Here is a 26,630-nt window from a genome sequence, read left to right on the forward strand (position 1 = left end):
CGACCGCGTCTCGGGGAGGTGGGGACTGCGCGGGGCCGCGCTCCCGCCCTCCTCGGCGCCTGCGGACCCGCAGGCGGCGGGCGGCCCGCGAGGGGGCGGCGGCTCCCGGGCTTTGTGGCCGCTGCGCGCGCGGCGGGGCCTGGCCGGCCGGGGGCGCGCCGCCGCCGCCCGGCGCTCCGGAGCCCGCGGCCCTCCCGGCCGCCCAGCCTGAGAGAGGAGTCGAGGCCGCCCGCGCTCGCATCTCGCCGGCCCCTCCCCCGATCGCCGCTGCCGCTGCGCCGCTGCTGCAGGTAGGAGGCTCCCCAGGCGGGCGGGTCGCAGCGGGGCGGGGGCGCGGGCCAGGCGTGCGGGGGCTGCGGGGCCGGTAGGGCGCGCTTCCGGCCCAGGCGCCAAGACCCCTACCCCGCAGGCCCGACGGCCACCTCCGCTCACCGCGATGGGAGTCGGTGAGTGGGGCCGGCCTGCGGCGTACAAAGCCCCAGGGCGCGGACCTCGGGGAGATTCAGCGACGTACCCGGGGTCTGGGGACTCTGGACTCCGAGGGCAGAGGAGCGGCTTGGGGTGGGGGTGGGGGAGAAACCTGATGACCCTCAGTGCCGGCGTCTTCCCATCTCAGTGTCCCCACAGTATGCCGGGCACTGTGCTCGCGCTTTTGCATACTTGTCTTATTTAAGACCCCTTGTGTCCCTTACAGAGCTGTGAGGGGAGGGGTCCCTCATTCTGGGGCAGAGCGCCGAGCATCACAGCGGTGCCCGCCTGACCTTGGGAAAGCGCCTTTACTCCGAGCCCTGGCTGCAGCTCCTGTAAATGAGGGTGGGATGGGGGAGAGGGATGGTGGCTGAGAGTGCGTGGTGTAATGCCTACCCGCAGGTGCTATTGTGAGAGATGAGGTACGCAAATGATCATACATATTGAGCACTTTCTACATACCAGGTCTGGGTACCAAACAGTTGGCATGAGTTATCTAATTAAATCATCATGCTGGCGCTGTGATGTAGCTACTGTAAATTGCACTAGTAATCTTTATTTAGGAGTAGGAAATAGAAAAGAATTTAGCCTCCCTATTCTGATTAAGGAAATTGCGTGTTTCTTAGGCATGGTCACATTTAAGGTTACAGATGTCCCTGCAATGTTAGGAGAGCAGTTGTGGGATATATTTATTACACATTTAAAACCGGGAGGTAAAATAATATCAGGGCCAGGGGTGTGCATTTCAGCGTCAGGTAAGTCAGTTGTGTTACCAAGGAAATTGTCGAGTATTAATTAAAAAACATAGTTCCGGAGTTAAGACTGAGGACTGCTCTAGGAGTTTGGGGCCAGAGAGACAAGGGGTGGACTAGGAGGAAATGGAGGATTTTGAAGCCCTGGGTGGAGAGAGGGACCTGTGACCATCACCCCAGCAGTTTTCTGGACCAAGATTTCATTCTGCCCTTAGAGACCAGGCATCCTATCTGGAAGGAGGGAAGGGGGAGGGGTGGGGGAAGGATCCGGGGGCAAGATCAATGGATTGTCTCTTCTTACTCCCAGGCCACCCCAAAAGTAATCAGCTGGGTTGAGAGCCGGATGACAGGACCTCCTAAAGCACCATGGTCCCTTCTCATGATTCTTTAAATTCTTTTAATATGTTTGAGGAGATTGGGATGCTCACCAACCCTAAAGATTGGTAAGATGCTTAAAATACAAAGACCTAATTGATGTAATGAAGGAGTGTGTTTGGATACAACTCCCTTGGTTGGATAAGCAATGGGCCTGAGGAGATTATTTGGGGGTTCAATTTGGAATGAGGAGAACTGGAAAGATTCCGGACCCTGAAGAAAAAAGAAAGGCAGGAAGGCCCAGGCGCTGTACCCTGGAGCAGGGGATAGAAGGGGCACTGAGGCCCCCAGAACACCATATGCAGAATACCCACCCAGCCCCCTAGTGCTGGAGTACCCAGAAGGTACCCCTCTTCTCCCAGCTTGTGACTGCATCTTCGTTGAGTGTTGTGGAAGGTCGGGGCTCGACTCAGGCTGACTTTTCTCCTGAGTGAGCAGGAAAAGCTTCTTGGAGAAGGGTTGTTTGAAAACCAATCTTGAAGGACAGGGTGTTTGGGCGCATAGATTGGTGAAGGTAGGAGCCCTGTCCCTAGTAAAAAGAGCAGGTGCTTTGGAGAGACAGATAATGGGAGGTTTGAGTTCTAGGTCTGCCGTTTCTCAGCCATGTAATTTTTTGCAAGGATAAAATAATGGTTTTTCAAGTGCCAGATAGGGAGCTCAACAAGCACTAGGACCTTTCCCCCGTCCACGGTGACATTTGTTTAACTCTTGTCTCCCGAGCACCAGTCTTATGCTGAGTCATATGCTTCATGCTGGGGATCCAGAGATGAGTCAGAAATTATGCATTTCCCTTAGGAATTTCCCAGCCTAGTGAAGGAGACGGACACAATGAGCAAATTACAGAAAATAAGGGAAGTGCAGTTATCCACAGCTGGCAATGAGCTCTGGATAGAACACTCAGGGCTAACTACCTCTTTAACAAGATTTAACAAGATGAGATGTTATCGTAGAGGTTTTGAATGCAACACCAACTCTTAATTTCTTTTTTTACCTTTGTCTTGTCTTTGCCCTGATATTCTCTCTCTTAAAACAAAAAAACAAAAAAAACCCACAGCCCAGTTGCAGTGTGTACATAGTTGTTAAGCTGCCTCAAACTCATTTTAGGAGGAAGCTATTATAAATAAAATCAACATAATAGCCTGGGTGTTAGTTAAGGAAGGCTTCACAAAAATTTCATGAGAGTTGGACATTGAGGGATGAAGATAAGCCCTTGGTGGCCTTTGGGGTAAAGGATTCCAGCCAGAGGAAGCCCCATGTCCAGAGGCATGAGAACACAACAAGTTCAAGGGCATGAAGGTGAGTTTGGTCTGGCTGGGTTGAAACATACAGGGAAAGGGTGTTGTGGGATGTGGGTGGGGAGGGGGTACTGTAATCAGGGCCAGATCTGGAAAAGCCTTGGATGCCTTGTGAGCAGTTTGGACTTTATCACCAGAGGTCTACATGCAGGACTGTGGCATCATCACTGTGTTTTAGGAAGATTCCTTGAGGGGCCGGAAGTTTGGGAGGTCATTTTGGGAGACTAGGGCTCACCGTGGGCACAGGCAATGAGGATGGGAGCAGAGAGAAGAGATACAGAGATAAAATGTGAAGCAAGTCTTGACGAGTGGTTCCGTGGGATTGAAGAGCACACTGAGATTTCTGCTTTCAGCCGAGTTCATGTGGCTGAAATCATCAGAAATCGGAGGTTTGGGAATGAATAATTCATTTGCTTTGGGAGATTTCTGAGGTACCCATAATGGACAGCTAGATGGAGGTGGCCAGGAGACAACTGGAAATGTATGTGGTGTTGAGGGGAGAGGATGGGGCTGGAGAGAGGTTCTTCCTGACATCCCTACTTTCTTGCGATCAAATGCCAAGAATCAGCTATGTGCTCAAGATACAAATAAAATATAGTTCCAAGCCACAGGAGCTCATACTTGGATAGGGGACCCCCTGAGGCTATGGATAGACTAGTACAGAGTAATTCTGAGGCTGAAGGAAAAGGTAAATACGTGGGACCCTGGGCCCTGTGACTTGAGAGCTGTTGTTGCTGAAGTGGTGAGTGTTGCTGAAGAGGAGATTGTCCTCAGATGAGAAGCAGGCCGGAGCGGGAACACCTAAGTATGGGGACTTTCATTCTGTAAAAGCACTTTCTGTGGAGGGTACATGAATAATGATCCCAAGGGAATTTCAGGGAGACTGGGAAAGTGTGGGGAGATGGTTTGGGATGGAGCTGTGGGGGATGGGAGGGCAGGGGAGGGGTCAGGACCTCTAAGAACCTTCCCCTGGTTGGCAGAGGGAACTGTGAGGGGGGTGGGGGACAGGAGGTGGGAGCCCCTTGGCTTAAACACAGGGCTGGTTCTGCTCACGGTCACACTTAGACACAGATGGTAAAAATAAACACTTCCCGGTTACTTGGCCACCTGGAGTGGGTGGTGAAGGAGAAGAGGAGGGAGAGCACCAGAGGAAGCAAGTTTAGTGCTGGGTATAGATTGGAAAACCGTCTAAAGGAAAGAAAGAAGGTGGAGAGGGCACAGGTGAGTGGCCATCCTGAGTAGACAGGTCTGAACACCTGAGAGCAGGTACATGGCAAGGTGTGCACGGGAACAGGAATGTCTGATTATTCTTAATCTCTGTGACAGATGGAGGAGGAAATGGCAACCCACACCAGTATTCTTGACTAGGAAATCCCATGGGCAGAGGAGCCTGGCAGTTTGGAGTCCACGGGGTCGCAAAGAGTCAGACATGACTGAGTGACTGAGCATGCACTGCGTCAGATGAAATCAGGAAGGCATCATAGTTCTAGCTAAACTCTTAAAAAAATTTGACATACAGGGACTTCCCTGGTGGTACAGTGGATAAGAATCTACCTGCCAATGCAGGGGGCACAGGTTCGATCCCTGATCCAGGAGGATCTCATATGCTGCGGGCAACTAAAGCCTGTGTGCCACACCTACTGAGCCTGTGCTCTAGCGCCTGTGAGCTGCAACTAATGAGCCATAACTCCTGAACCTAGCGAGCTCTAGGGCCTGAGAGCCACAACTAATGAGACCCTGTGCTGCAACTGCTGAAGCCCATGAGCCTAGAGCCCATTCTCTGCAACAGGAGAAGCCGCTGCAATGAGAAGTCTACGCACCGCAACTAGACTGTAGGCCCTGCTCACTCCAGCGAGAGAGAGGCTTCACGTAACAACAAAGACCCAGTGCAACCAAAAAGAAATAAGTACATTAAAAAAATCTGGCGTACAGTACAGCAGTATAAGATGAAGCCATGAAATGATTTTTGTTAGGATAAATCCTTGGTAAAAGGAGAAATTTAAGATCGTGGGCCATCTAGATATAATTAATAATTAAAGAAAGTGCAAATGGCGAGCAGGTTAGTTTCAACATATATTTCCCCTGTATTTATTTCCCTGCTGTATTCCAGGTGTTCTTCAAGGAGCTTGGGCTACAGTAGTGAGGGAGGGGTCCATCACTTGCTTTAGACATTTCACTTAGAAATAACCTACAGAGTTAAACCTGGGCTAACCTCCCCTAAACTGCTGAGTTGGCTCTATTCTGTTGCAGTGTTCTCTTTCTTTGGCTAGTAGCCCCACTAGCCTCATAAATAATCAGAAAATGCCATCTATGGGTCTTTGGCAAAGGACCATGGAAATTAGGTTGCAGAAAAACCCTTGTAACAGCATTGTTAGTGTGGGCTACAGCACTGGATGGGGCTTTAGAGAACATGCATGGTAGTTTAGAGATGAGGAATCAACAGGAGGAAAGGGGACTTGCTTAATGGCACAGAGTGAGTGTCAGAGTTGAGGGCAGTGGCCTCAGAGTTTTCAGTTGGGGTAACGGGGAAGGCTTGAGGGTACCTAGCCAAAGGGCATCTTGATGGTGAGAGGGTTCCAGAAAAGAGATATGGGGGGAGGGGTTGAAAACAAATAATGAAGCTTCACTTTTAGCCCCTCCTCTGTCTCTAGGAACCCCTGTAGCTTGCTCTGAGACTCAGTTTCTCATCTGTAAGGTGAGAAGAGTGGATTGAAGTCCCTTGTGAGTTTAATGTCTTAGGATCAATGTTGTTCTCTAGAAAAGATTGTTTAGGGGGATGCTGAGAGAGGAGACAGTCAATAGACCAGGATAGGAAATAGCCTTTCTAGGCTTTAGAACAAACTGATCACCCATAACCTATGGCCAGGACCCCCTTCAGGGAATTGGCTGCCACATTTCCTGCAGCGCACTCGCCAATTCTGTATACTTTCCTTCTCTCCAAAGTTGCCCTGCTTTGTTCTAATGGCAGTTCTGATTCCAGTCTGTTCTGATGGGAGTTAAGGTCCTTATTCTAGGTCCTCCCCAATCTTGGAGTCACATCCCTTAGCACATTTCTTTCTCTGTGCTTATCACACTTGTCACCAGTCCATCCACAGTACACTGTGTTGTGTTGTGTCTTCATTGGACCGTGGTCTCCTGAATTTGTTTTGTTTTGTTTTGTTTTCTCCTGAATCTTAAGACATACCCCTCCCCCGTCCAGTGCCTGCACACGCAGGTGCTTATCTAGTCCTCGTGCATTCTCTTGGCCTCTGCTTTCTCTTGATCCCCCACCCTAGTGTAGACACACACACATCCTGGTCATTTCTCACTTTGAAACAGCCCTTGGCACTCACCGCCTCCTTTCCATTAACTTGCTGCCACTCAGAATCCAGGCCCTTCCTTATCAATTATTTATCTGTATGATCTCCTTCAGCGCTCTCTGTTCATATCCTATACATTCTTAAAAGATCTAGCTCAAATGTCCTCTTGTTCATGAAGAGTGCACATTAGCCTCTTCCCTCTTCTGAATGCCCAGGGCGCTTTGTCCTGTTTAGGTCTCAGTTTCAGTGTGCCTGTCCTTCTGCTTGTCAGTTTCTGCATGCCAGTGCCCTTCCAGGCTCTGTGGTTCAGATTGTCTTTGTATCTGCCACATATTCTAGGACAGTACTGAGCCTTTGGCAGGAATTCATTACATATCTGTTGACGGGTTTTTTTTTTTTTTTTTTTTTTTGCCAGTGAATAGAAGAACCAATAAGTATTTGAGTGTATGTTGTATTTAGACCACTGTTTTACTTTTGGAAGCAGTTCAGTATGGGGGAGAGGGGTGGAAAGAACTAAAATTTATTGAAGATCTAGTCTGTGCTTCTTGACTCCCATTGCAGGACAGTCATATACAGGGACTAAGGCAGAGTAGTGGGTATTAACTCTTACTGCAGATGAAGCATGAGGTTAATTGACATGCCCAGAGTCACACAGCTAAGTGAGTGCTAAAGTTAAGATTTGAGCCCAGGTTTTCTGCATCCAGTGTCTTCACTTCACTTTAAGAGCAGTAGTTCATATCCTAACATCTGTCTGAAGTCTCAGTGTCATGATTTTTGGTCATGGTTCCTACAAAGGGCAGTAGAGATTAAATCTAGCCAACTTTCTCTAGTCTTTGCCCAAATTTTAGGACTTCGTTTCATCCTTAGTGGACTTAGAATATTATTGGATGGTGTATTAGTCACCTTGGCCTGCCATAATAAAATACCACAGACTGGTGGAGGGGGAGGCTTAAACAACAAAAGTTGATTTCTTACAGTTCTGGAAGCTTAGGAAGTCCAAGATCAAGGTGCCAGTAAAGTAGGTTTCATTCTGAGGCCTGTTCTCTTGGCTTGTCGGTGGCTGCCATCTCTGTGTGCTCACATGACCTCTTTGTAACCTAGGGGTTGGTGGTGGTGGGGAGGCAGGGAACAAGAGCTCTCTTGTCTTTTTTTATTAGGTCACTAATCTTCTTGAGCCAGGACTCCACCCTTATGACCTCATTCCATCTTGTTGTTATTCAGTCATTCAGTCCAAATCTTTGTGACCCCATGGACTACAGCATGCCATGGTATGCTGTAGGCTTCCCTGTCCTTTACCATTTCCTGGAGCTTGCTTAAACTCATGTCCATTGAGTCAGTGATGCCATCCAGTCATCTCGTCCTCTGTCTTCCCCTTTTCCTCCTGCCTTCTATCTTTCCCACCATCAAGGTCTTTTCTAATGAGTCTGTTCTTCCCATCAGGTGGCCAAAACATTGGAGCTTCAGCTTCAGCATCAGTCCTTCCAATGAATATTCAGGACTTATTTTCTTTAGGATTGACTGGCTTGATCTCCTTGCAGTCCCAGGGACTCTCAAGAGTCTTCCCCAACACCACAGTTCAAAAGCATCAATTCTTCAGTGCTCAGCCTTCTTTATGGTCCAGCTCTCACATGCATACATGACTACTGGAAAAACCATAGCTTTGACTAGATGGACCTTTGCTGGCAAAGCAATACACTGTTTAGGTTTGTCATAACTTTTCTTCCAAGGAGGAAGCATCTTTTAATTTCATGGCTGCAGTCACCATCGGCAGTGATTTTGGAGCCCCCCAAAATCAAATCTGTCACTGTTTCCGTTGTTTCTCCATCTGTATGCCATGAAGTGATGGACTGGATGCCATGATCTTCATTTTTTGAATGTTGAGTTTTAAGTCAGCTTTTTCACTTTGCTCTTTCACCTTCATTAAGAGGCTCTTTAGTTCCTCTTCAATTTCTGCCATAAGGGTGGAACCACCTGTGTTTCTGAGGTTATTGATATTTCTCCTGGCAATGTTGATTCCAGCTTGTGGTTCTCCATCCAGCCCAGCATTTCTCATGATGTACTCTGCAAATAAGTTAAATGAACAGGGTGACAGTATACAGCCTTGACGACTCCTTTCCCAATTTTGAACCAGTCCATTTGTTGTTCCATGTTCAGTTCTAACTGTTGTTTCTTGACCTGTTTTCTCATTCAATCTTAATTACTTCCTTAAAAGCTTATCTCCAAATACAGTTACTGTGAGGGTTAGGGTTGCAACAAATAAGTTTTTTTAGGGGGATGGGTTGAATCCAAACATTTAGTCCCCTAACACATGGATTTTTAAGGTGGATATTAAATGTACTTATTACAGTCTTCTGGTGGTTTAGTCAGTGTTATTGTTTTGGGAATTGTGCTGATTATTTCCTCTGTGTTCTTTTATAGTGTTGAAATCCTGCTATTTTATTTAGTTCTGTCTGTGGGTCTTTGCTTAGCCCAAGAGGAATTTCCATCGTATTTGAATTTTGCTATTTTATTTGACCATTTTTACTTTCATGCAGCTTTTGATGTACTGATTATTTTATCACATATGATACTCATTCTGTGCATGGTAGGCAGTTTTATGTCTATATCAAAAGACATTGATTCGTTAAATTTTGCTGAGGGCCCACAATGTGAGGGTCTCTGGGCTGCTTGTTGTCCTACAGCCATGCATCTGCACCCTGTCTAGCAGAACAATGGGAAGAAAATTTGATCCATACTGAGTAGAGCTGGGGGCAGTTTCTAATAAAAGTTGATGCAGCAGAGGCTTGTTATGTTGTCATATATAACCAGTTATGGACATTCCTGAGCAGTTTTAAGCTGGAAGGTGCTAGTCTCTGCGTTTCTACTAATAAGCTGTGCCCGGACATCTTTCTCCTGGAAGTGTTTGCTTACTTAGGACTGTCAGTCAGGTGCTCCAGCGCAACATCAGCATCCGGTCTCCCTGAGGCGTGACCATTTTAAAGCTCCATATTATTGCTACAGTTACTTTTCAGACACACATTCTTAGCAGATCAACAGTGGGCACTATTTCAGTGCCCTGGTTAGAGTGAGAGCAGGGCACCTGTGTGGGGGTGGGGGACTGGGGACCCTAGGTTTGAAAGAAAGGGGGAGTGGGGAGCAGACAGCTCCTAGGCTGCTCTGCCCGAGGACCTTTCCCTGCTGACAGTTAGATTGCTGATTGACGAGTAATTCGAGCAGGGGCACTAGAGGCTGTCGCTAGGTCTGAAAGAAGTGGGCTAAGTAGAGCAGAGAGCAGCCTGGGCATGGAGTCAGACCTGGGTTTAAATCCTGGTTCTGCTACTTACTATTTGTGTGACCACAGGCAAGTTACTGAGCCTCATTTTTCTGATCTGGGAAACAGGAATAATAATTGGTTAGTGGGGATGTATAGCCCACTTCAGAAGACTGTTGGGAATCCATAGGGGACCTTTGGGGTACGCTGTCTCATACCAGAATCCTTTTATAGCCCATCAGGATGCAACCACGTGGCCAAGGGAGGCCTGCTGTTCTACAAAATTAGGCAAAGTAAATTGGTAACTTTCGATTTACTTAGCTAGTAATTAAATAACAGTCTAGTTAATAGGCTATTAATGGTCCCCAGGTGTTGGTAATTCTGAATATTTGCTTTTGAGAGAGTTGTATAATTTCTTCTGGTACTTTCAGTTTTTTTGTTTTAGCAGTGTAACAAATGATGCTCTCAGGGGCTATTTTGGGGAGGATTAAATGATATAGTGCATATTATGCAGTTAGTATAATGTCATGCCTACAGTATAGCCTCAATAATAGTTATCTGCTATTGTTATTACTGCTCTTATTAGAGACCAAACTGGCCACACTTAGGTTAAGATCCTTTATGAATTTAGATCCCCAACCAGCTCACCACCACCTGGTGGCAGTTAGTGGTACTGCACACTTTGTGAGGCGGAATTATTAAAGTGCTTGGAACTAACTGCCTGTAGTTTCAATTCCACTGAGTATCACAGGGACTTTGTTAGGCAGAGTGTGGCCTATTTGCTTGGGAGCTGCAATTCATATATCACTAAACAATGAAGGGACATATTTTTCACCTCCACAATTGACACAGATTTTTAAAAAATGTTAACAGCAGAAGTCAATAATGTGGGAATATCAGTTGGTATACCATTTCTGAAGGACAGATAGTGATGGAACAAGTCTTGAGTGTTTTTTATCTTTTTTGGCAACTGTTCCTCTCCTGGGAATTTATCTTGAAAAAATAATCAAGGATAGAAAAAGAGGTTTATTTAGAAAGAAAATGTATATTGTGTATAAGATATTATTATCTTTAGTAGAATGAAATAGCAAACAATCCCTTTTTCATTTGGGAATCAGATTCCGAATCCTCATAGCAGTGATTCTTAAAAAGAGTGGGGCATGGGGGAAGGTAGACATCTGGGGGCAGAAGAGTTGGGGTGGGCTTCATATAGTGTGGTGTGTAGGTTAAGAACATTTGGGATACCTATTAATTTCATAATAAAAACTATAGAACATAAACCATAGAACATAAAATTGAACACAGACATCTTGGTAGATAGAGATACTATAGGAAGAGATATATTGTAAGGAGTGCGTGTTAATAAATTTCAGTTTGGGAACGCTACTTTATAGGAAATAAGAGTATTGATGAAGGGGAAAATTAATTTTGGACCTCTGGGGGAGACAGGGTCTGAATTGGATGGATCATCATAGGAATATTAGAGCCACGTGGCTGAAGCATAGGCCTAGTAATTTAGGGGTTCAGGACTTGTCTCCAAAGATAAATTCTCCTCCCATGGACAGAGGAGCTTGGCAAGCTACAGTCCATGGGATGCAGAGTCGGACACGACTTAGCAGCTAAACAACAACATTTCTGTTTGCCCAAGACCTCAGGGCCAAACCGCCTCTGGCTTGTCTAAAGCTCTAGATTTTTGATGTGGATGTGTTCATAATGAATGTGAGGGCAGGCACCTTGTATCTGGAGACACTGATCACACTGACCTTAACTTTTGGGAGGAAGTGGTACATGGTGGGAAACCCAGACCAGGTTCTATTGCCCTCATGTTAAGCCCACGTTTCCTTGGCTTCTATTTAAAGGTTCTCTGATCTGGCCAGGTCCCCTCCACACTCAGGTCTCACAGATTTCAGTTACTTACAACTGCAACTGGGACTTCCCTGGTGGTCCAGCGTTAAGAATCTGTCTTGCGATGCAGGGAATGCGGGTTCAATCCCTAGTCTGGGAACTAAGATCTCACGTGCCTCAAAGCAACTAAGCCCGCATACCACAACTAGAGAGTCTGCAACGAAAGATCCTGTTTGACGCAATGGGGATTCCCTGAACCGCAACTAAGACCCAACACAGCCAAATAAATATTAAAAAATAAAAACTACAGTAACCCCTCCTCAGGCATAGTGTGTGAAGAGCTGACTTGTATAATGGTGTGAATTTAAGTCAGTGTTTTAAAACTTACAAGCCACAGTCTTTCTCCTCCACCCTAACTGTGGAACTTTTCAAATATGAAGATCAAGAGAATAATTTGATGAATCTTAGTGTACCCATCACTCTTATTCAGATGTCCCATTTTTGGCCAGTGGGGCTCGTTTCAAGTTAGTTTCTATTTCTTTTCGTAGCAGGTTGGTCAGTTTTAAATGGACTGCATCATCAGTATCTTGAAACTTGTCTGTTATTCTGAAAACTCAGAGGCTTGAAGAACATAAAGAGAACGGGGCGTATCAGCCCTTTCCACAAAGAGGACAATGCGCCGCTTGCTTTATTGCTGCATTCTCTGTTGCTTAGTGACATTCTTGCCATGATGAATCTGAGAGATTAATTTTGTAGGAAGTTTTCTGTGAATAAAAGATGTGGGAGAGTATGTGGTCATAGAACACATAGGTTCAGTGGAATAAGACATTTATTAAGCATCTGTTGTGTGAAAGATGCTGGCTCAGCACTGGGGAGGATGGCAAGATGACCTAGGGAGTCATAGTTGAGTAAGAGATAATTGTGAAATGATACTAAGACTACCAGGTGATTCGAACTCACAGAGGCAGAGAGTAGAACAGTGCATACCAGGGACTGGAGTTGAGAGTGGGGAAGATGGGGAGATGTTGATTAAGGGGCTACAAGGTGCAGTTATGTGGGATGAATCAATCTGGAGATCTAAGGTACAGGAATGAGACTATAGCTAATAATGCTGTATTGAATATTGGAAACATGATGAGAGACTAGATTTTAGGTGCTCTCATCACACACACAGAAGGTAACTATGTGAGGAGATATGTTATTTAGCTTGATTGTAGTAATCATTTTCACTATGTTTGTTACATATATACAATTTTTTTTAAATATAAAAAGGTATAGCATGTTTTTACGTTTATTAAAAATATAAAAATCTATGGTTCAGTTCAGTCACTCAGTCGTGTCCGACTCTTTGCGACCCCATGAACCGCAGCACGCCAGGCCTCCCTGTCCATCACCAACTCCTGGAGTTCACTCAGACTCATGTCCACCGAGTCAGTGATGCCATCCAGCCATCTCATCCTCTGTCGTCCCCTTCTCCTCCTGCCCTCAATCTTTCCCAGCATCAGAGTCTTTTCCAATGAGTCAACTCTTCGCATCAGGTGGCCAAAGTATTGGAGTTTCAGCTTCAACATCAGACCTTCCAATGAACACCCAGGACTGATCTCCTTTGGGATGGACTGGTTGGATCTCCTTGCTGTCCAAGGGACTCTCAAGAGTCTTCTCCAACACCACAGTTCAAAAGCATCAATTCTTCGGCGCTCAGCTTTTTTTATAGTCCAACTCTCACATCCATACATGACCACTGAAAAACCATAGCCTTGACTAGACGGACCTTTGTTGGCAAAGTAATGTCTCTGCTTTTTAATATGCTAATCTATGGTATATAGATTCTAATAATGATGAGGGCATGTGTGCTAAGTTGTGTCCGACTCTTTGTGACCTGATGGACTGTAGTCTGCCAGGCTCCTCTGTCTGTGGGATTCTCCAGGCAAGACTATTGGAGTGGGTTGTCATGCCCTCCTCCAGAGGATCTTCCTGACCGAGGAATTGAACTTGCATCTCTACGTCTCCTGCATTGGCAGGTGGGTTCTTTACCGCTAGCACCAATGTCATGCGGCATGGCCAAAAATAAATAAAATAAAAATTCATTAATTAGTAAAGGATATAGACTGTGCTATATCTATAAAATGGACTATCCTTTGGCAATAACAAAGAATGAAGTATTGATATGCACAGCAATGTACACAGACCTTGAAAACATTATGCAAAGTGAAAGAAGCAAGTCACAGATTATTCCATTTGTATGAAATATCCAGGGGGAAAAAAAAAGAGGGGCATTGGACTCAATCTTTGAAGCATTCAGGCCCTTACACCTCTGAAATTATATTAATTATTTACATGGAACTGTACACTTTTAAAAGTGGCCCTTATAGCTTAAGGATCACAGACTCCAAGTCCTCATTTTAAAGATAAAGAAACTGAGGTTCCTCTAAGAGCATGGACCTATCTGCAGCCACAAACATAGTGATGGAAATGTCAGATCTTCTGGGGTGATTTTGGATGATTCTACAATCTTGGTAGTATTTATATTATCTGTTATATTAGGTCATTCAGTGCCTTCTCTTTTATCTTCAGCTGTAACAAAACTTTGAGAGACCTGTGTAGTTCAAAAGGTGCCTACCATGAATTTGAGGAATTATCAGTTCCTTAATGTTTCAGTTCAGTTCAGTTCAGTCGCTCAGTCGTGTCCAACTCTTTGCGACCCCATGAACCACAACACGCCAGGCCTCCCTGTCCACCACCAACTCCCAGAGTTTACCCAAACCCATGTCCATCAAGTCGGTGATGCCATCCAGCCATCTCATCCTCTGTCATCCCCTTCTCCTCCTGCCCCCAATCCCTCCCAGCATCAGAGTCTTTTCCAATGAGTCAACTCTTGGCATGAGGTGGCCCAAGTATTGGAGTTTCAGCTTTAGCATCAGTCCTTCCAATGAACACCCAGGACTGGTCTCCTTTGGGATGGACTGGTTGGATCTCCGTGCAGTCCAAGGGACTCTCAAGAGTCTTCTCCAACACCACAGTTCAAAAGCATCAATTCTTTGGCGCTCAGCTTTCTTCACAGTCCAATTCTCACATCCATACATGACCACTGGTAAAACCATAGCCTTGACTAGATGGACCTTTGTCAGCAAAGTCATGTCTCTGCTTTTGAATATGCTATCTAGGTTGGTCATAACTTTCCTTCCAAGGAGTAAGCATCTTTTAATTTCATGGCTGCAGTCACCATCTGCAGTGATTTTGGAGCCCCAAAAAATAAAGTCAGCCACTGTTTCCACTGTTTCCCCATCTATTTCCCATGAAGTCATGGGACTGGATGCCATGATCTTCATTTTCTGAATGTTGAGCTTTAAGCCACCTTTTTCACTCTCCACTTTCACTTTCATCAAGAGGCCTTTTAGTTCCTCTTCACTTTCTGCCATAAGGGTGGTGTCATCTGCATATCTGAGGTGATTGATATTTCTCCTGGCAATCTTGATTCCAGCTTGTGCTTCTTCCAGCCCAGCGTTTCTCATGATGTACTCTGCATATAAGTTAAATAAACAGGGTGACAATATACAGCCTTGACGGACTCCTTTTTCTATTTGGAACCAGTCTCTTGTTCCATGTCCAGTTCTAACTGTTGCTTCCTGACCTGCATATAGGTTTCTCAAGAGGCAGGTCAGGTGGTCTGGTATTTCAGAATTTTCCACAGTTTGTTGTGATCCACACAGTGGAAGGCTTTGGCATAGTCAATAAAGCAGAAATACATGTTTTTCTGGAACTCTCTTGCTTTTTCCATGATCCAGCAGATGTTGGCAATTTGATCTCTGGTTTCTCTGCCTTTTCTTAAACCAGCTTGAACATCTGGAAGTTCATGGTTCACGTATTGCTGAAGTCTGGTTTGGAGAATTTTGAGCATTATTTACTAGTGTGTGAGATGAGTGCAATTGTGCACTAGTTTGAGCATTCTTTGGCATTGCCTTTCTTTGGGATTGGAATGAAAACTGACCTTTTCCAGTCCTGTGGCCACTGCTGAGTTTTCCAAATGTGCTGGCATATTGAGTGCAGCACTTTCACAGCATCATCTTTCAGGATTTGAAATAGCTCAAGTGGAATTCCATCACCTCCATTAGCTTTGTTCATAGTGATTCTTTCTAAGGCCCACTTGACTTCACATCCCAGGATGTCTGTCTTTAGGTGAGTAATAGAAACAAATTAACACAATAGAGTTCCACATAGATGTTCAGCTTTTCTTTTTTTTGGCTGTTCTGTACCACATAGGGCCTTCCTCAGTGGCTCAACGGTAAAAAAAATCCACCTGCAATGCTGGAGACACAGGAGATGTGGGAGACACAGGAGATGCGGGTTCGATCCCTGGGTTTGGAAGATCCCCTGGAGGAGGGCATGGCAACCCACTCCAATATTCTTGTCTGGAGAATCCTGTGGACAGAGGAGCCTGGTGGGCTAACGCCCATGGGATCGAAAAGAGTTGGGCATGACTGAAGCAACTGAACACACATGTATGCACCACATAATCAGGCTTCACTGGTGGTTCAGAGGTAAAGAACCTGCCTGCCTAGTGGGATGTGTGGGTTTGACCCCTGGGCAGGGAAAATCCCCTGGAGAAGGAGATGGCAATCCACTTCAGTATTCTGGCCTGGAGAATCCCAGGGACAGAGAAGCCTGGTGGGCTACAGTCCATGGGATGGAAAAGAGTCAGACACGACTAAACACAATAACCAGGTAACCACAAAATAGCCAAGAAGTGTAGCGAAGGTTCTACTGGAGTGGGTAGCCATTCCCTTCTCCAGGGGATCCCCCCGACCTAGGGATTGACTCGTTTTTCCTGCATTGCAGGCAGATAGATTCTTTACCATCTGAGGCACCAGGGAACCCCCACTTGAAAATCTGTTCTTAAGTTAAAACCCCATTCCTGGTAAACTTCTGAATATTTTCTTGAGAATATAACAACTCAATATTAAAGAGGGGAGGAAAGTACCGTATTTCAGACAAGGGAATCAAGTCAGGGATGGAGCTTGAGTGATTAGCTGATGCCTTTATAGCTGGAGTTGATAATGATTATTTCAAACTTCCTGTTCCAGGATAGCTAACAGCCAGGAGAAACACAGTGGAAAATGCAAAACAACGAAATCATAAAACCTGCCAAATACTTCTCAGAATTGGAAAAGAGCATCCTGCTGGCGTTAGTAGAAAAGTACAAGTATGTGCTGGAATGTAAGAAAAGTGATGCGCGAACTATTGCCCTCAAGCAGCGCACCTGGCAGGCGCTTGCCCACGAGTACAACTCCCAGCCCAGCGTGTCGCTGCGGGATTTCAAACAGCTGAAGAAGTGCTGGGAGAACATCAAGGCTCGGACCAAAAAGATTATGGCCCACGAGAGGAGAGAGAAAGTGAAGCGCAGCGTCAGCCCGCTTCTGAGCACCCACGTCCTGGGAAAGGAGAAGATTGCCAGCATGCTGCCTGAGCAACTGTACTTCCTGCAGAGCCCTCCCGAGGAGGAGCCCGAGTACCACGCTGAGGCCGCTGCCCAAGGTATCGTGCGTGCCGCCCGCTTGCACCTTCCCCTCGGGTAGCCGTTTGACATTGCAGTGTTCAAGTCCTTCATTTCCACGGAGCTTAGAAAAAAAAAATAATAACTTTCCTATCAGACTTAACTTTCTTAGTTCAGAATTTCTGGATTAGATAGGACATTAAAGTCTGTTGTCCATAAAAACAGAAGCTCTTCTCTCCTTGTGCTATCTCTTAAAGAAGTCTCAGTAATCACTATTATCACCTAAGAGGGGAAAATAAGGGGCTGCATCAATATAGTTATGAATGAAGTACCTTAGTTGCTTATCTCTATCTTATATATTAAAGAGACTTTGAGGATTTATACTCATTTCAGTCAATCATATTTTTTATCTTTCAAAAGTAGTTTTTGAGGACTGTTGTGTGCAAAGCACCACATTAAGTTCCTCAAAAGGCCACGTTAAGAAAGTGAACTATTTCAAAGTTACCAAAAGTACAGAGGCTAATATACCAAACACCCATTTAGCAGTCACCCAAGTTAAAAACTAGCATTTCTACCTATTATAATATTGTGATCTATAGTTTTGGTTTGTGTACTCCAGGAAACATGAGAAATTCTGGAAAAATTCATTTTTGAAAAGAGAAAAATATGACATACATAATTCTTAGGGAAGTAAAAGAATGTCATATAATTAAGACTGTAACAGTAGTGGGTCATGGCTTTAAAAAGTTGGAATTAAGGGGCTATTGAAATTTCTCCAGGCAAGGGGAGGGTGAGAATGCATATAGACAAAGTATCAGTAATTTCTGCCTCTTTTAAGATAGGAAGATCAGTTTATGTAAAGATTCATGGAAGTTTGCAGAAAATATACCTTGATGCAGAGGAAGATTTCTGGGAAAGCCAGAAGGCTGCTCAAAAGGCCCTCCAAGGACCCAGACAGCAAGGATTTGCCTGGAAAAATCCAACTCCTGGCTTGCAGGATGAGAAATTCACTTATTAGTGTCCTGAGAGTAAATTGAAGCTCTGAGAGACTGGTTAATTAAAAGTCACAAGAAACTGTTTAAAACCAAGAATGTTATTCATGTAGAGTGGAAAAGATAATAACATGTTTCTGATTAGCACTTTTTTTTCCCTGTCGGCAGATCATCCTGGGAAGCTTAATTATGATCAAATGTTTGTTTTCTGATCATTTGGCCAAGGTTAAATCTAGGAAGCCAGTTGAATGTCAGGCAACTCATGTGTTGTTTCTCAGGGTAGGATCTCTGTGTTTAAGTTGATTCTTGAGTTCCCCAGCTGGGGAAGCTTCCAGTGTTAATGTGGACACTGCCAGCTATTTCTCCTCCATCCTCATTGCTGCTTCTATGCTAAAGTGGGGTCCGCTGCTAATTGACAGTGTCCTTGCCTTGGAGATGTTTACAGCTTCAGCCAGTTCCTGTCCATTATGCTGGCCTTGGGTGATTCTGTGTCTGTGAGGCAGTGGAAGGAATGGTGCTGGGGGAGGTGAATCAGCAGGGCTGCTTTTCAAATTGCTTATATTCCCTGAGAGATGTTGCTGAGGAAGATGCTGGTGTGGACTGCGTGCAGTTCACTTTGCAAATCTCCAGTCTGGATGGTTGTGTATTGATTTCATCAGCTTATTCTAAGGGGACAGTCTTATTTCCCCATTTTCAAACTCTTGAGTAGGAACTAGAAAGTCTGTTCTTAGAGATTTTTTTCCACTTGCTTTTTAGAGGAAAGGATATAACTTATTTACTCATAAACACAATTTCTAAATTTTCAACAAGAAGGGAATAAATGTGGATTGTCAGTGTCATTCCTGTAGTGACGTTTGCTAGAGACTCACTTGTAAAGAGATTTACTTTAAATTGGCTGTGTGTACATATATGGTGCATGAGACTTTTTGCTGATGGTTCTTAAGGTACAGCCATATGCTGTCTGGTTCCTGTTTCCAGGTCAGATCTGGAGGGTGATGGAGAAGTGTGTTGCTTTGTCAGTTGGGAACTGGGTCCAAAGTAATTTGTATTCTCTAGTAGTTAAGGTACTGAAACTCTTTCCATACATTAAAACAGCTTTGAGGTTACCTTACCCATTTTGCATTTCAACTTACTTATAAGAAAGAGAAAGAAAGCTGGAATTGTTAATCATTGTTTCCGGGTCTCACTGGGGAAAAGGTTGAGAACCTGCTATCGAGTTATGGCTCTTCTTCTATCGTGTGTCTTTTGGCCCGTGGACTCTGTGTGTGTGTGTGTTTAGTTAGTATCTCTGCTAACTTTGTCTCCTGTCTCTCTGTCTCTACTGTGCTGTCCAGTATAGCAGCCACAAGCCATGTGAGGCTGGTAAGCACTTGAAATGTAGGGAGACTGAATTGAGAGGTGCTATAAATGTATGCACTATATCTCAGAGATTTAGTACCAAAAAACAATGTAAAGTCTTACTCATAACATTTATATTGATTGAATGTTGAAATGATAATACTTTAGATCTGTTGGATTAAAAATATGTTACTAAAATTAATTTCGCCTCTTTTTACTTCTTTAATGTGGTTATGAGAAGAAATTTTAATGGCATACGTACCTCATATTTCTGTCGGACAGCACTGTCCTAACACCTTATACAGTGCCTGTGACAGAATTAGTTGCTCAAAGATTTGTTGGAGTTTAAACAAAGGAGCCTAACTAACACATTCCCCTAGAGGCCTCCCACCAACTATTTCTTATGTGAGATGTCTTCAACTGTGTCATCTTGATCACCGTCCCTTGCATGTTCTTAGCTTTGTTAATAACTTTCATGAAATGTATATCTGAATGCACTGGTCTTAAAACTTAGGAACGTAGTTGTAAAAAACGGGTATTTTCTCCTTAAATATAATAAAGGAATTTATACCCTGTAGATTTATGATATGTGATAATTTGGCTTCGATACTTAACTTCCATAATCTTTGGGGAACAGGTTTACAAACAAACTAGGGGAGTCGACAAAATTTGCTGGAGGTGATCAGTTCAGTTCAGTCGCTCAGTCGTGTCCAACTCTTTATGACCCCATGAATCGCAGCATGCCAGGCCTCCCTGTCCATCACCAACTCCCGGAGTTCACTGAGACTCACGTCCATCGAGTCAGTGATGGCATCCAGCCATCTCATCCTCTGTCGTCCCCTTCTCCTCCTGCCCCCAATCCCTCCCGGCATCAGAGTCTTTTCCAATGAGTCAACTCTTTGCATGAGGTGGCCAAAGTACTGGAGTTTCAGCTTTAGCATCATTCCTTCCAAAGAAATCCCAGGGCTGATCCCTTTCAGAATGGACTGGTTGTATCTCCTTGCAGTCCAAGGGACTCTCAAGAGTCTTCTCCAACACCACAGTTCAAAAGCATTAATTCTTCAGCTCTCAGCTTTCTTCACAGTCCAACTCTCACCCATACATGACCACTGGAAAAACCATAGCCTTGACTAGACAGACCTTTGTTGGCAAAGTAATGAAGGTAGAATGGCCAAATGTCAGATGCATGTAGGAAAACTAAGCTTTCAGGTAGGACTCGAGTATCTTGAGAGAACTTACATTTAATTCATATGCTGTTAGTTCTCTACTATACAGCTATACTCCAGTAATGCAGACATAGGCATGCCAACCTATCAAACATTTCTTAATAAATTCCAGTATTAGTCTTTTTAGTTTAATCCTGTTCTTTTGGGGTAGGAACTCCAGTACAGAGGACTGATTTTTATTTCTAGTCATGACACATTAGATATATAAAGGGCTGGAAAAGTCCTTTTTTGTGTATGTATTACTTATACAAAAATCAGCATTATTTTTTTCCTTTTTTTTAATCCCCATTCATCACTTTCACTCTTTTCTCCTAAACCCTAATCATTCTAACGTGTTGTATATTCTCTTATGTGTTTTTGAAAGCATGCATTGGTGGTGTGTGTGTATATTTTATTTTTTGCAAATATTAAAAATTTACATAGATTAAAAATCATGCTCTAGATGCCATTCCTTTTTCTCTTACCTCTTTTCACTTAGAATGTTTTAAAGATCTATCCCCACCACAGTGAGTAAATCTAACTTGTTGCTTTTAGTTGATGTATGATATTCTGTAGTGTATATCCCCGGCATCTTATTTATCCATATTCCCTGTCAGTCCTGTTTCCATTTTTTCTGCTGAGAAGGGCTGAGTTTTAGCCTGTACATAGTTTCCTTCCTATCCTTTGACTGCCTTCATTGGTTTTCCTGATGAAATTAAACTTACTCAAATTGCCCAAGTGGAAGAACACCCCTTGACTGTGTTCTCTGCTCCCAGGAAACACTTTAGGCCTTCTTACGCGTTTTGCACACGATCGAGTTGTTTTCTACTTCAGGTGGCTTTGTTTTACCTGGGAGAGAGATTACATGGTGTGTGTTTGCAGCAGGTTGCCATTCCCAGGAGAGTCTTTTTCCAATTAAGAGGAGACTCTCCCCATCTGAACACTAGCTTCCAATCATTGGAGCTAATATTTGTGTGAAAGTTAATTAACTACTCCATCGGGCTTCTCTAGTTTTAAGCAACAGCTTCTAGCCGAGTCTTGAGAGATCTGGCTTTTTAAATTTAAAATATGCACATTTTTAAACTAAAAAAAAAATTAATTTTAAAGTAGACTCATTTATCTGTTCCCAGACATAAACATACTGTGTTCATGTTCATAAGTCAAGAGAGAAATTTGGAGGTCAAAATTTGAAATATACACCCATAGCCTTAATAATCAATGGTTTTGTAGTGGATACAACCTGAAGACTGCATTTCAAGATATGTAAGTAATCAGCTGAGCAGGTGATATAATGAGAGGGTGGGTGTTGTAATAGTTGAGCTTGTGTTTTAGAGTCAGGCAGACCTGGATTGGAGTCCTGGTTCTTTCAACTAGCCAAGTGACTTGAGCTTATTGTGTTTGGTTTTCTATAATAGTACCTCCCTCAAGGACTTCCCCGGAGAAGGCGATGGCATCCCTCTCCAGTACTCTTGCCTGGAAAATCCCTTGGACTGAGGAGCCTGGTAGGCTGCAGTCCATGGGGTTGCTGAGAGTCGGACACGACTGAGCAACTTACCTTTCACTTTTCACTTTCATCCATTGGAGAAGGAAATGGCAACCCACTCCAGTTTTCTTGCCTGGAGAATCCCAGGGACGGGGGAGCCTGGTGGGCTGCCGTCTATGGGGTCACACAGAGTCGGACACGACTGAAGTGACTTAGCAGCAGCAGCAGCAGCAGCAAGGACTTCCCTGGTGGTCCACTGGTTAAGACTCCATCTTCCAGTGCAGGGGCACAGGTTCGATCCATGGTCGGGAAGCTAAGGTCCCACATGCCATGGGGTGTGACCAAAAATGAAATAAAAAATAAAAACACCTCTCTCCGAGGGTTGTTGTAAGGATTGAATGAGATAATGCTGCAAAGCACTAGCCTAGTGCCTGGTTAGCTGCTCAGAAAATGGTATTGCTGTCATCATCGTCATCATCAAAAGGCCCCTAAAGCCAAGACTTATTGAGATAAAAATAAGCATTTAGAAATTGGGAGAGATGAGTAGCATTGTCAGGGCATGGACTTTTTAAAAGCTCAGAGGAGTATCCAGAACTGTCCTCCGGAATGAAATCAAAGAGAGAAGAGGCTAAAGCTACCAAAAAACGTCTAATGTGTCCAGTCTTCTTTGAAGACAGTTTCAGATCTGAGACTCGAAAGGAAACGGATGAGGTAATCCTCTTTGATTTTATCCCATCTGAGGGACCCCATTCTCGGTGCTCAGCCGTTCCCACTCCTTTGTCCTGCGCCTTGGCTCTGCACTCAGAATGCTATTCTTTCTTCACAGTTGTGCCGTGTTGAGAGTGATGTGACCCTCTGCAGCCAATTCATCCCGCACACATTTCTTACAAGCCCAGCAGTGTGTCAGGCCCTGAGCTGGGTCCTCCAGGAGGATGAATTAGAGGCAGTGTCTGTCTTCAAAGTGCTCAGAGACCTGAAGGGGAGGTAGTTAAACCGCCAGTTTTAACAAGTGCTCTGCCAGAGGTAGGCTCCGGAGGCAGTGGGAGCGTGAGGGAAGGACATCTAATTGAGGCTGTAGCCTCTGGAGTTGGGAAGACTCCTAGGGAGACATTTTCATTATCTCTGGATGACGCAGGAGTCCTTTTAACCTTCCCTTTCAAAAGTAAGATTTTTTTTTACCTTTTCTTTAAGCTTAATTAGGGACTAGTTATGGTTGTTACCTAACCCCTTAGAGTGAAATCACCTAAACAGCAGCCATTTTCCTTTTATTAACAGAGTGTTATGAGTTAGGTTTCCCCCAGTAGCCATTAACATTCCCAGCATCCCATCTTCTGGAATAATGGAGTGGACGTACTAATGTAATCAACTCGGTTAATAAATTGATGTTATTTTTCTCCAAGGAGAGGACTCTCATTACCGGAAATATAAAGCATCCCAAGAAAGCATTGGAGTCAGAGCTAGAATCCAGTCCTACCACATGGAATCATGGGTTAGTGGTGTTAGTGGTTTCCTTATGGAAACTCCCTAACCGATACTCATATCATTGACCTATAAAAATACTAGGGCAAACATGGCACCACCGAATGTGGCAACCTTTTGTATCCATAAGCTCTGTTCCCTTCTGTTCAAAGCTTCAGCGCTAGGCATCCGCTAGGTACCAAGCAAAATAATTGGTGCCCAAGGATAAAGGAAATGAATAAGTCACAGTCCTCAGACAATACTAGGATGTGTTAAGTTCTATAACAGAAGAGAAAAGGAGAGGGCTGAGGTTTCACAGAGCAAGTAGCATTGATCCTGAATGAAGTAGGGGTTAGGGAGGAGGTTGGAAGGGAAACTGGAGTAAGAATGTGTGTTTGAGTGAGGGGCTGGGGACAATTAGTGAGCCCAACTGTAGGCTGAAGGAGCAGTGAGACAGCATTATGGGAGAAAATAAAGATTGTGGTAGAATTGGAGGATACCTGGGATTTTGAAGAGTAAGTCAAGGAAGATAAAGGAAGGTTGGAATTAGATTATGAGGGTTACTTAGGGTGGATGGAAAACAGAGCCAGAGATAGGAACCCCAGGGAAACATTTAAGTGTGATCCAGAAAAGAGAAGAAAGAGCAATCAGAAAGGAAACTTAGGAGAAAGCAATGGTTCAGAAGCTAATAGGGGAAAACAAATGTCAAGAAGGATTGTCAAGTGCTAGGGAGAAGTTTCATAAGAGGGACGTCAGAAATTGTCTGTAGGATATGAATATTGACCCCCAGATGGCAGCGCTAGAGGGAACAGCCAAATGTAGGAGACTGAAGAAAAGTCTGAGGAAGTTAAGCCAGGGAATGTAGGCTCATCTTTCTAGGAAGAACCTTTGTGAGATGCCTATCTAGGGTAAGGGGTAAGACCTGTGAACAGGACCCCCAACAATGGTGCCCTTGTGGAGATTGAACTTCAGTGTTCATGGCTGAATGAGAATCAGAGAGGGAGATCAGACCAAGGGAGAACTTCTTAATCTGCAAACCGACCACTGGCTTCGTACTGTGGTCTTCTGCTCACTGGGGGTTGTGCACATTTCATTTTAGAACTTACATCCACATACCCAGGTCTCCAGTCCTTGATAAGCACAGTCTCCGACCACTTTTCTCATAGTTCGCAGTGTCAGAAATGACATGATGAAACCTATTATTGTTACTTTCTTAAGGGAAAATTGCTTTCGATGTATGGTTCTTTTTTTTTTTTAAAGTCAGGAGTGACAGGGGTACCTGTGGACCTGCAGACCAGAGCAGATGCTGTCTCAAGTCATCCTGCCATGGGGGACCCTGTCATTTGAAATAGGATTGATTTACTCTCTGCCTGTAAGATCTTTGAACATATGTTTTCTGCTACTGTTTTTCAGAATCATTTGCTGTTTCAAATAGAGAACTGTGCGATGATGAGAAAGAGTTCATACATTTTCCAGTATGTGAGGGGACCTCTCAACCTGAACCCTCGTGTTCAGCTGTCAGAATAACAGCCAATAAAAACTACAGGAGCAAAACCTCTCAGGAAGGTGCTTTAAAAAAGATGCATGAGGAAGAACACCATCAACAAATGTCCATCTTACAACTGCAGCTGATACAAATGAATGAGGTGCATGTGGCCAAAATCCAGCAGATAGAGCGAGAGTGTGAGATGGCAGAGGAGGAACACAGGATAAAAATGGAAGTTCTCAATAAAAAGAAGATGTATTGGGAAAGAAAACTGCAAACTTTTACCAAGGAGTGGCCTGTTTCCTCATTTAACCGGCCCTTTCCCAATTCACCCTAAAAGACTGTGGGGGTGGCCCCCTTGTAATTAATCTGTGCTGGCAAAGAAAGTCTGGAACACGAACTTGCGGTCAGTAACCTGTAACAGAGCTACGAACTAGGAAAATTAGAGTGGTAGTAGTCACTTAAGAATACATTCAGGTAAACAGCTGCACCCTGTGTACCCCTTCAGTGGTAAAGAAGCTGTTAGAGTCTTCTGAAAATTATCACTTTGAGTGCTATCCTTCTGAATGTAATGTCTTTTAATTAGAATTCATACAAGAACCATGTGTGAGTGTTGTTGTTGTATTTTTTTAATCAAATGCAAGTGTGACTATAAAGGGAGTGTGGCTGGGTTTTGTGGGTCTTTTTTTTTTAAACAGCAGACCTTTTCTATCCAAATGAATGCCCTCCCATTGAAAGCGGCTGTCTTGGGAGGATACACGTTTCTCCAGCGGTGATGCTGTTGCTCAGAGTTTGCTAGAGGTCTTTCGGGAACCTCCACAAGAGCTACAGCACACTTTTCAGTTTTTCTGTGTCATCTTCTGAGTGTGGATTTTCCGTTTTTAAACAGCCCGACATATGGAAGGTTATTTTCTAATGTGGCTCATAGACTGCTTTTTTTCCCCCTTTACTCAAAGAAGAGTTCCAGATAATGTCTCCAACAATGGTAGCTTTGTTGGAACCAAGGATGTGATTACTTTGAGAGAGAAATGTTCGTTTAGAGTTCTACATTCTGTCATGCTTATTTCTTATTTTATTAAAAGACAAGACTTGCAATTTTATAGTCACACTGTGTATGTTTTTTAAAGGTGCTGCTTCCCCCACTGTGCTGCAGTTTTTGCCTTCCTGCTGTAGGTTCCTCCCAACTTTGTACTACTGAGTTCATGCTTGCCCTTAGTTTTAATCTTTAGCCACCTAAGGAAAGACCCTTCCCTTGCTGTACTCGTGGTGCTGGCTGATAGTTATGCTCCATAAGCATTACACAGTTGGTATTGAGCTTTTTCAGAATCCATTACCAATAGATTTGGAAATATGGATTGATAAATGGATAGTTTGAGCTGTGATATAACTTCTCCTGTAGCCTAGTGTGAAAAACAGCCTTGGGAGCTGGGCATAGCAGTAGTTGGGAGAAGCAAAGTGACACTCAAGTGCCATGGCAGGTCAGCAGAGTCTGAGAATGAAACTTCAAGACTGTGTGTCGGGGAAGGAGGAGTATGTGTGACAGAGGCTATGTAGGTAGTGTAGGACTAGGAGTCAGGGCTTGAATTCTGAGCTAGGCTCTGGCTCAGGTGCTATGTGACCTTGGGTAACTCCATTTAGTCTTTGGCCGTGGTGTTTCCTGTCTCTAAAACAAGGGAGTTGGTCTAGATAATGATCAGACCAACTCCTTGACTATGGTGTGGTCTGCACAGTCTTGGACAACGGCTGCTAACATCATAATTGTCCGTAGGACGTGAGTCAACGGGGAGAGTTTATACAGTGGCTAAGCTTCCTTTCATAATTTTGGAATTTGGCTCTCAGGGTCTGTAAATTCAGTAAAGTACATATGTACTCATATATGCATATGCACTGCAT

At 44.2% G+C, this 26,630-nt stretch overlaps 1 protein-coding gene across 4 annotated transcripts in view; it reads left to right on the forward strand.

Moving 5' to 3' along the window:
• The window catches only part of MSANTD3 (Myb/SANT DNA binding domain containing 3), a 32,776-nt gene extending 6,944 nt beyond the window's left edge, over positions 1 to 25,832 (forward strand). Inside the window, exons 1-3 of one of the 4 annotated variants that reach the window (XM_025282142.3) lie at positions 161 to 290; positions 16,366 to 16,816; positions 24,665 to 25,832. In XM_025282142.3, the coding sequence (XP_025137927.1) occupies positions 16,399 to 16,816; positions 24,665 to 25,074 (828 nt within the window). In that variant the 5' untranslated portion in view covers positions 161 to 290; positions 16,366 to 16,398 and the 3' untranslated portion in view covers positions 25,075 to 25,832. Of the gene's footprint in view, positions 1 to 160; positions 291 to 337; positions 447 to 2,655; positions 2,892 to 16,365; positions 16,817 to 24,664 lie in introns of those variants that run through there. The other 3 variants (XM_025282145.3, XM_025282144.3, XM_006064062.4) reach the window with 3 other exon arrangements.
• Positions 25,833 to 26,630: the final 798 nt, after the last annotated feature.

This window comes from Bubalus bubalis, chromosome 3 (genome assembly GCF_019923935.1).
Source record: "Bubalus bubalis isolate 160015118507 breed Murrah chromosome 3, NDDB_SH_1, whole genome shotgun sequence".
Taxonomy (NCBI): domain Eukaryota; kingdom Metazoa; phylum Chordata; class Mammalia; order Artiodactyla; family Bovidae; genus Bubalus; species Bubalus bubalis.